We start from the raw sequence: 10,285 nt of genomic DNA on the forward strand, positions 1-10,285 counted from the left end.
GCCCGAACCCGGCTCGAACGAGCAAAAAGCCCGGCCCGGCCCGACCAGGCTAAAACACTCAAAAATGAAGGCCCGAGCCTGGCCCGGGATTTTCGGGCGGTCCGGGCCAGGGTGCCCGTGCCCAGCTGTACTCGCACCACCACGTCACTCGACCTACGTGTCACCGACACGTGGCCGCCCCCTCCCCTGCACGGCTCCACCTCCACCTCCACCTCGAGCATCCACCGCCAAGGCGCCAACGCCCAACGGACGCGCCGTCTCCCTCCATCAGATCTCCCATTTCCCCCACCCCTCGGAGCCCGGAGGACGACGACGAAGAAGAAGACGAAGCGGAGCAGCCGCCCCGGACCGAACCCTAGCAGCCACCTGCCTCGACCCAGCCACGCGCGGCGTCGGTTCGGGAGATCCCGGCGAGATCCAGGGCCATGGCGAGCCCCGGCAGCATCGCCTACCCGGACCGCTTCTACGCCGCTGCGGCCTACGCCGGCTTCGGCGCCGCCTCCCCCGCCTCCTCCTCCGCGGCCATCTCCCGCTTCCAGAACGACGTCGCCCTCCTCCTCTACGGCCTCTACCAGCAGGTGACCCACGCGCGCGCCCCGGATCCAGGCCCTGCCTCCCCGTGGAGTCTCCCTTTGCGTGCGTTGTTGGCTACCGGAGTCCGGGGTTGGTGATCTCGGGTTTTTTTCGTTTTCATTTTCAGGCCACGGCGGGGCCCTGCAACGTGCCCAAGCCCAGGGCGTGGAGCCCCGTGGAGCAGAGCAAATGGACCAGGTTCGTAATTCCCCGCCTCCACCCGATCCCTCTCGTTCCAACCTTCTAATCCCGCCTCGAGTTCTCCAGATTGTCAGTATTTTATCCTGTGTGCGAGCCTCGGTTTGATCAACGGAGATAATATAGTGCTTCCTCCGAACATGAAATCTGAGTAGACAGACATAGGCAAAACACCGCAGTGTGGCTCTACTCTCCGCAGTGTCAGTCCCTTGCTCGTGCCATTACTAGAACGTAATGTCGCTGCAGAGTCACAATTTAGAAAGTGAACGAGTTAGAATGTGAATTTGCTGTCACTGATACCTTAACTCCTTGTTAGTGGGGATGTTTGGATCCGTTAGTCCTAGATATGTGCTGGAAGTCTGGAACGGGAAAAATACACAACAAACACCAGTTTAGCAATTACCGTGCATGCCATTTGAATCGGCGCCATTCACTTACACTGCTTGTGTTTTCAGCTGGCATGGGCTCGGAAACATGCCGTCCACGGAGGCAATGCGTCTCTTTGTCAAAATATTGGAGGTATAACTAATTACCTCAGGTTGTTCTTTCAGTGTGTGCAGTAATGTTGTACTGACACATTGGTGTGGTGGCAGGAGGAAGATCCTGGATGGTACTCGAGGGTCCCTGAGTTCAACCCTCAGCCTGTCGTAGATATTGAAATGCATGTAAGTCACATTACATAATCTATATCTGCCAAACTATATTGCTTCTCTGTTGTTTGCCTGAGCATTCAGAATTCACTTCATATCCTTAAACTCTATTTCATTGTAAAGAAACCGAAGGAAGAGGCAAACACTGTACCAGCTTCGACAAATGGAACATCATCAATTCCAGAGCCAAAAACCATTTCTGAAAACGGAAGTTCAATGGAGACACAAGACAAAGTTGTTATTCTGGAAGGTCTTAGTACTGTCAGTGCTCATGAAGAATGGACTGCATTATCTGTTAGCGGCCAGCGTCCGAAACCCCGTTATGAGGTGTGCAATATGTTTCCTTGCCTCTCCTGTTTCGTAACTTGTAGGACTATCACCCGATTTTCCTTTCTGTTTACCTTATTTACCTTTGAAGCATTGATGTGAATTTTGCTGCTGCAGCATGGAGCAACTATACTGCAAGACAAAATGTATATATTTGGTGGAAACCACAATGGGCGTTATCTTAGTGACCTTCAGGTTTGTGAAGCTAAATGTGATTGTGCAGCATGCTATATTTATGAGTCCTACTTTATTGTTGGCTTGAACATGGAGGCATATGAGGCTGCCAATGTTGTTCCACTATTTGTCACTAAATCATCCTTAACGAATTGTTTTTGTCTGTACACACTACCCAGATTAAAGATTCATTTTAAATTAATAATACCTAAGCCTGATTTTTTTTTTGTAATATTAGTGTGATGTTGAAGCATGTCCTGTAACAATTTCAGTCATTTGTGTGCTTCTTAATGCAAAGATTGCAGCTAGGCTCTTAGATTGTTATTATGGCCGAATTGATTATGTTGTCAAAATGCATAGGGATAAAGGCAATTTTTGCCTGAAATAGACTGCAAACTAAACATACTAAGTTCTTTGGTCATTCATGATGTTGGTAGTTCCTGCATTGGGACTTGCCAGTGTTGAATCAACTAGGTGACTTTGAGAGGTCCAAGTTATTTATGTAATAGTTGGAGTAGTTTAAGAGTGGTATGGAGGAGGAGCCAATTGCATCAATTCAAATAGTTCCCATTTGAGCCAACCACTGCATTAAGTAACACTGATGTAGTGCTTGTTTTTCTCTACCACAACTTGTTCCCACCGCAGGTTTTGGATCTGAAGAGTTTGACTTGGTCCAAGATTGATGCCAAATTGCAAGAAGGAATGTCCGATTCAGCTAAAACAGCACAAGTCTCTCCATGTGCTGGCCATTCTTTGGTAAATTTTACACAATTAGTTAAAAACTGTTCCTAATCATTATCTTTCATCAGATGGTAATCCTGCACTACCACTTTGTAGATATCATGCGGTAACAAATTCTTCTCAGTTGCTGGGCATACAAAAGATCCATCTGACAGCATTACAGGTTTGCTAAAACCCACTTTTCAGTCAGATTAGCGCTGTCTCTAATATCCGTGATTTTTTGTTGATGTTGTTATTGTGCTTCTGGTGTTTTTATGCTAGTGAAGGAATTTGATCCACATACTTGTACCTGGTCAATTGTTAGGACTTACGGAAAACCACCGGTAATAATTTTCTTCAACACATAGCTCTCTTGTAGTCTATGTGATCAATTGTTATGATAATGACCGCTTCGTTTATTTTTTTGCTCTTCTTTGATAAGTATCTGTCTTAATTGTTTCCTCTGTTAGCATGTACAACCTCTGTTCCCTAATATAAGACGTTTTGGCAAGCTAAATTAGCTTTGCGAAAACGTCTTATATTAGGGAACGGAGGTAGCACTTTATATTATCTGAGAGTTTAATTTTAGTTTAGCACAGTATGCTATGCCTAAAATAAGGCCTTAAACTTATGTGCATGGAGTAGTTATCAGGAAAAATTAAGGGTGACTAAGCCTGCGTTTGGTTCTGAAGCTAGCACTCTTGTAACCATGCTAGTTGCTAGGCAAGGGCGGCTATTTGGTAACATCAGAGAAGCTTGCTTTGCTTGGCTAGATTGCTAGTAACCCCCCAAAAAAACTTGCCCTCAAAGGCAAGGCGAATTGGCTCTTTAGCATGGGCAGCTAGGGATTCAAACACACCCCATCAATAGCTTATGCAAAAGTTTTTTGTCAGTGTTATCTGTACCACGATCACACTTGAGGGCATCTTATCTCTTGCACCAAAATTCTAAGTGTAATACAAGTTCATGTCCATGTCTAACTTTATTCTTGAGATAATTCACTGGTGCATGCTGAGATGACACAGACACCATTTTTGAGTCACAAACACCCTTAAATGAATTAATGATGCAAAATCTTGCCAAATACTGAACTGAGTAATTATTAAAATGTAAGGTATATTTATTATGTAAATTTTATCCGCTGCAGGTTTCTCGTGGAGGTCAGTCAGTGACTCTTGTTGGAAGGACTCTAGTCGTGTTTGGTGGCGAAGATGCAAAACGAGGTCTTCTGAATGATTTGCACATTCTTGATCTTGAAACCATGACATGGGATGATGTTGATGCAATGTGAGTACTGGAATCTTTATATAGATCTCATGTGCAATTATTTTGATATGTACACATCTTGTGAAAAAACACTGTTAGGTTCATTGCATCTGAATTACTGCTAAGAGCTACTAAATTTAATCGGCATGTGTATGTCCAAACATAGCTCGTGTGTGTGTGTGTTGCCTTTCACCAGTTATTATTGTGATGGAAGCTCCTTTTCCTAGTGAGCTGCTCCACGAACTTAGCTTAAAAGCTTTTCAAGTACATAACTCTTCAGATTATATAGTTCTGAACTGAAGTGCTTAGCTTATTTAGATTATTACTACTCCCTCTGTTCCATAATAAGTGTCGTTGCTTTAATACAACTTTGTACTAAATCAGCGACACGTATTATGGATCGGAGGGAGTACTTTGTTAAGTTTTTCTTAATTAGATGTGATCAGTGGAACTAAATTTATTGAAAGAGTGAAATGAAATGAAATGAAATGAGAAGTGAAAACAGGGATGAGATATTGAGTGCAATTTAAATCTTGTTTTTGATGCCGAACTTGACATTACCGTATTAATGGATTCAATCCATTCTGATATTTGCCTTTTGTTTTAGAGGCACCCCTCCTGCTCCTAGATCAGATCATGCTGCTGCTTGCCATGCTGGCCGCTATCTTTTAATTTTTGGTGGGGGATCTCATGCGACATGTTTTAATGACTTACATGTCCTTGATTTGGAAACAGTAAGAACAAATTTCTTGATGGAACTAAGTTTAATTAATTGCCTGTGATTTTAAGTTCTAATGTTGGAATTATAGATGGAATGGTCAAGACCCAAGCAGCAGGGTCTGATTCCAAGCCCACGAGCAGGCCATGCAGGGGCAACTGTTGGGGAGAATTGGTACATTGTTGGTGGTGGCAATAACAAAAGCGGTAGGTTTTTAGGCGCCTGGTCTTAAGTACATTCTGACTCTTCTGACCTATGATATCAAGATGTATCTGTTTATGGCTTTCATTATATGTTTGTATGTTCATATTACTTGTTGATTTCTACTCCCCGAGATAAATTGTCCAATTTAATTTGGTGAGTGCTAACTGTATGTGCTGTGAAGAGTTTGGAAAGGTGCAATTTCCTTAAACCTTCCCTGAATAACAGAATCAGGGAAATTTCTTATGCACCTGAACACTAACCCAGCAGCTGAATTTAGAATCTGGCTTGCATTTTGGTCCATGTGGAGTGATCACAATGCCACAATCTCAAAAAGTATCAATTTTATTGAAATCCACAAAAGCAGTGGTCAAGTACTTGTAATCTTAAAATGAGAATTGTATTATTTTACTCCCTCTGTTCACTAATGTAAGACTGTTTGAACATTTCAAAGTGGACTAGGTATGGACCAAAATGAGTGAATCTACACACTAAAAATATACTAGATATGGACCAAAATGAGTGAATCTACAAAAAGCTAAAAGGTGTTACATTAGTGAATGGAGGGAATATTATTTTCTTTAAGAGAATTAAGATAAAACACACCTTTGCTAATCCAAGTGACTTGTGATAAGTAGCTAATGTATCACTCATCTTTGTTTCCATGAGGTTCTTGTTAAGTCAGTACTTCTGTTGCAGTTAGACAACATCTTACAGGCCGTCAACTGAAAGTACACCTGCAGTTTATTTTGAGCTGTGTTAGCATTCAGTGAGCTCATATGCATTTTCTTTACAGGTGTCTCTGAAACACTTGTGCTTAACATGTCAACTCTGGCATGGTCAGTTGTTAGCACCGTAGAAGGACGTGTTCCTCTTGCCAGTGAGGTATTACTGTTGAGCAATATGTTAATGTTGAAATGATTTTCTTTTGGTTGGTAATGTTTCACACCCTATTATTTTTTAGGGCATGACATTATTGTACAGCAATTATAGTGGAGAAGATTATCTCATTTCTTTTGGAGGATACAACGGACGGTACAGCAATGAGGTAACTGGCTTTTTTTGTGTCATCTCTTTACCTGCAAATTGCTTCCAAATTTTCAATTTTTTTCCTCTGTTGGACAGGTGTATGCTTTTAAACTTAGCGTAAAGTTAGATTTGCAGTCAAGCACTAAAGACCAGCCCATCTCAGATAGTACATCTAGGGTTCTGGAACCTGAGGTTGAAATTTCTCAAGATGGGAAGATCCGGGAGATTGCCGTGGATAATGCTGATTCGGTAATGTCTTGCTTTCAAATATAGAACTAACTAGAGCTGTTCTATGTTGACCTAATAACTTGGATGCAACAGAAAGTGTTCTTTGAATCTGGATTTATGTAGAAATGTGGTTTGTGCAAATTAAAATTGTTTTAACTAGACGTACTCATACAACATTATTTGATACGAAGTTCCTTATGGCAGTGACATGTTGATAATGATGCATTCAATTATTTGGAACATATACTCAAAACTGACTTTCTATATTATTGCGTTGTGCCTGAGTTTCAGAAAAACAGAAGCGATGAAGCAAACGAACAACTTCTGGCAGCTCTTAAAGCTGAGAAAGAGGAACTAGAAGCAACACTTAACAGGGAAGGACTGCAAACTGTACAGCTTAAAGAAGAGATAACTGAAGCAGAGGCCAGAAATACCGAGCTGACAAAGGTGAGTCTTCTTTTCTATCTTCCCGTTGCTCTATTTCTGCCTCTACGGATTTGTAGTTTCTCGTGTCCTTTAGTCCTGGGTAGTCTTTCAACCATCTAACAGACATTCTCTTGCAAATTAACGAGGTTATTGTATAATATTTATATTTTCAGTCGATTTATAAATGGCTTTACCACCCAGCGCCTGACTCCTGAGTGCTGTACTTATGAATAACATCGTATAATATGCTAAGCTTTTCATGTATAATAATGTGTGTCTGTGTGGTACCACATCACTATTTCGCAAGTAGGCACACGAAGAGACATTGTACTAGTTCACCAAACGAGAACTAAGATGGCGTCACAAATAGTGATGTGGCACTACATACTGAGTACAAACGTGCAATGAAAAGAAACCTAAATCACTTCTGTAGAAATTGTATTTTTTATCAGACATATGGATCCTTATTTTTCTGAATTAAACTGTGTAGGAACTTCAAGCAGTCCGTGGCCAACTTGCTGCTGAGCAGTCAAGATGCTTCAAACTTGAGGTACACTTTTATCTTACATCGTGTGACTTTACAGAATGGCTACCTTTATGCGACTACCAGCACTACCTACTGGAATTAGGATCCCAGACAAAAACAGATCATCTCTAAGTCTAAGCACTTGTTCAAGTAGAGGGCATGGGATATGATGACTTTACTCTCTCCGTACACGAGGTTTTGGGGTGTGCTTGTGTCCTAAATAAATATGCCGTATATTATTTTTGTGAACCATAGTGCTAGAACATGGGTATATTTCATGTGAACCAGAGTGCTAGAACATGTCTGCAGTACCCTTTGGTATATTTCCTGTTAAATAATACATTCTGATGCTACTTCGTATTATAAATGGCCTCCTAGGTGGATGTTGCGGAGCTACGACAAAAGCTCCAGAGCCTGGATGCATTGGAAAGGGAGGTGGAGCTGCTTCGAAGGCAGAAAGCCGCCTCTGAGCAGGCAGCATTGGACGCGAAGCAGAAGCAGGGCTCCGGAGGCGTGTGGGGCTGGCTTGTCGGAACCCCACCTGATGATTCCGACTCGTGATAGAGCCCCGGCTTCTTCCTCCCAATACCACATACAGGCAGCGATCTCATATACTTGTACCATTTACAAACGATGTGCTTTTTGATGATGTCTCATAGAGTTTTCTTTCTTCTTTATACCATTCCATTGGCTTCCCATGTTCATTTGACAACGAGACAATAAGGTGTTTCCTGGCTAGCGATATTTATTAATTTATCCAACCATCAGAGACCGTCTGTGGCAGGGTGTAATGTTAGGTCCTGTGACCATCCTCCATGCATGTTGCAAGTATTGATTATTTGAACTTTTGTTATGGATATCGGCCAGTTTTGGCCGCCATTTGTACTGTTTTTTTAGTTCTTCCAGCACTGCTTACACCTCCCAAGTGTTTCCATTGCGACGCTTGACTTGAGGAAGCTGGCATTAATTCACTTGCACAACTAGAATAAACTTGTTAGCATCATGTGAACCACTTGGCTGTAGTTGGCAGAAGAGGTACGTGGCTTTGGGCCCTCTCGGCTGTGTTTCGCCGCCTGTCCTGCCTATTTCTGAAATCCCATTGAACTCAGCCAACCTCTCTGCCCGTCTCCACTCAGGTCTGGTTTGGTATTAAACGTTTTTTTTGGGTGCGGTTTCAGAGTGGTGTGGTGGTGCTGTGTGTGCCATTGCTCGCCGGCCTGTGGCGGCATGGTCTTGTACGCCCTGAGCTGTTGTGGCTCCTGCTCTACCTCAGAGCCTCCCCTGTACTCATCTTTGTTTCCTCTTAAACGTTTTATTGTATAGATTTTTTTTTGGTACTGAGGTTTTGTGGGGATAATTTTTCTAGGGGGCTCGTGCAAGTCCGATGAAGTCATGGCTAGTTCATGAGACCTTCATACGATGCCGAGCTTTTTCTGAGGGGGTGGAGTTTCTTTTTCCGTGACGCCGTGTTTGGATGCACAAAATTGAGTCTAGAATTGAATTCGACTGGAAATACCAAATCCAAGATAGAATGGAATGCCTTACAATTTGAATGCTATTGTTTGGGTGTGTTTGGAATTTTGTGTTGAAGTCAAATTCCAATTACTGTTTGGATGTACAAACCATAGAATTGAATGATTTGTTGAGTTTACACAAGATCATTTTTTTTGTGAGAAAACTCACACCCATTTATTCATATAATGTTTTGTATATTACAAACACCCTCAGGTGGAGTTTGAAACCACACATGCCTGCCGACCTCTAGATAGATTGAGGATCTAGCTAGGCAGTGTGCGTCGACCGACGATCTTCCCTCATGGACGAACTGAACCATCTGGAAATCCGTCTTCTCTGCCTTGAGTTCTCGGACTATGTGGCCGTACGGTTTCCTTCTCCTTCAATGCTCCGAATGACATTAATACAATCCGACGCAGCTCTAAAGCGCTATAGCAGTAGGTCGGATGCCAGAGCCATCCCTTCCCTACAGGCCATTGCCTCCATAGTTTCTGGATCATTCATACCCTCGATCACAACCGATGAGGCGCCCATGAAATCACCAGCTGAGCTTCTTGCCATTGCTGCGATCGATGCTCTTGAAGAATTCTTTGATAACGCTGCATCTACATTGACCTTGACCATCCCTTCCAGCGGTGGAATCCAACTCGGCCTTGGGATCAAATTTGTCGTCGCACTCTCCTTGGTAGGTTCAAGCAGCTGCAAATCTGATAAGAATCTCTCAATTAAACAATTACGACCCTAGTCGCCTCTCCATGCGATAACTTCTTGATAATCGTTGCTAGCCAGGCACGCGCATGCGGCTCTTGGAGATTGAAGACGAAATCATTAACCTCCTCTGGTGCAAGGGCCCAAACACTTCTGGCATGATGGCACTCAACAAGCGAATGCCACCATGAGTCTTGGCCACCACAAATCGCACACACACTCTGTGTCGCCATATTCCGATGATGAAGCACGTCACCCGTTGGTAGAGACTGTCATGCAAGTCTCCACAGAAAAACTCTCAACTTCGTCGGAACCTGGACTTTCCAGAGACATGTGCAACTGTTTTCCTGCTCTTTAACATTTGAAGCAGCTGAACTCTCCTCTAACCATGCAGTCCGTCTCTCCTTTGTTTGGACTAACATGCGATAAGCTGAACGTACGGTGAAAATACCTTTATTGTCATAATGCCACGCCAGAAGTCATTTTATCTCCTCGTGCTCAATGGTATATTTCTAATGATATCATCATCCATTGGCAGAAAAGGCCCTTGGATCTTCTCCATGTCCCATGTAGCCATGCATGGATCGATAAGTTCACACACCAACTGTGGTTGATCATCATTTGACAAACATGCAATCGGTTGAAGAAGACCATCCCTCGGAAGCCAATTTGTGTTCCATATATTTGTCTCCTCTCCCGTCCCTATTCTTTTAATCAACCCTTGCTTGAGCACATCCCTCCCATCAATTATAGTTCGCCATATCCGTGATGGTGAAGCACCCACATCCGCCTCCAGAAACTCACCATTCGGGAAGTATACCTCCTCGAGGATTCGTGCACTTAGTGAAGATGGTTCCTGTATGATCCTCCATGCTTGCCTGGCTAGGAGTGCAAGGTTAAAGAGTTCGATGTCTTGAAACCCTAGACCTCCCATGTACTTTGATTTTGTCATATCCTCCCAAGCCACCCAACACGTTTTTCCGTTTCCCCTCTTTGCTCCCCCACCAAAAGCTCCCCAACAGGGCG

General features: G+C 43.2%; 1 protein-coding gene across 1 annotated transcript; it reads left to right on the forward strand.

Moving 5' to 3' along the window:
- The first annotated feature begins 410 nt into the window (after positions 1 to 410).
- On the forward strand, positions 411 to 7,932 carry LOC124681327 (acyl-CoA-binding domain-containing protein 6). Its single transcript, XM_047216259.1, has 18 exons — positions 411 to 578; positions 701 to 771; positions 1,227 to 1,290; positions 1,365 to 1,436; positions 1,545 to 1,748; positions 1,866 to 1,943; positions 2,568 to 2,678; positions 2,760 to 2,826; positions 2,925 to 2,986; positions 3,790 to 3,929; positions 4,516 to 4,642; positions 4,718 to 4,832; positions 5,624 to 5,712; positions 5,792 to 5,875; positions 5,953 to 6,105; positions 6,376 to 6,531; positions 7,001 to 7,060; positions 7,415 to 7,932. The coding sequence occupies exons 1-18, from the start codon at positions 426 to 428 to the stop codon at positions 7,595 to 7,597; spliced, it is 1,989 nt and encodes a 662-aa protein (XP_047072215.1). The 5' UTR covers positions 411 to 425; the 3' UTR covers positions 7,598 to 7,932.
- Positions 7,933 to 10,285: the final 2,353 nt, after the last annotated feature.

The sequence above is a fragment of the Lolium rigidum genome, unplaced genomic scaffold (assembly GCF_022539505.1).
Source record: "Lolium rigidum isolate FL_2022 unplaced genomic scaffold, APGP_CSIRO_Lrig_0.1 contig_39330_1, whole genome shotgun sequence".
In the NCBI taxonomy this organism is placed as follows: domain Eukaryota; kingdom Viridiplantae; phylum Streptophyta; class Magnoliopsida; order Poales; family Poaceae; genus Lolium; species Lolium rigidum.

Excerpts from the sequence above, each read along its gene's own strand:
- LOC124681327 (XM_047216259.1), top strand. The coding sequence starts at position 426 with ATGGCGAGCCCCGGCAGCATCGCCTACCCGGACCGCTTCTACGCCGCT. Across the intron at positions 5,876-5,952 it reads ACGGACGGTACAGCAATGAG|GTGTATGCTTTTAAACTTAG; the intron begins GTAACTGGCTTT and ends TCTGTTGGACAG. Across the intron at positions 6,532-7,000 it reads GAAATACCGAGCTGACAAAG|GAACTTCAAGCAGTCCGTGG; the intron begins GTGAGTCTTCTT and ends TAAACTGTGTAG.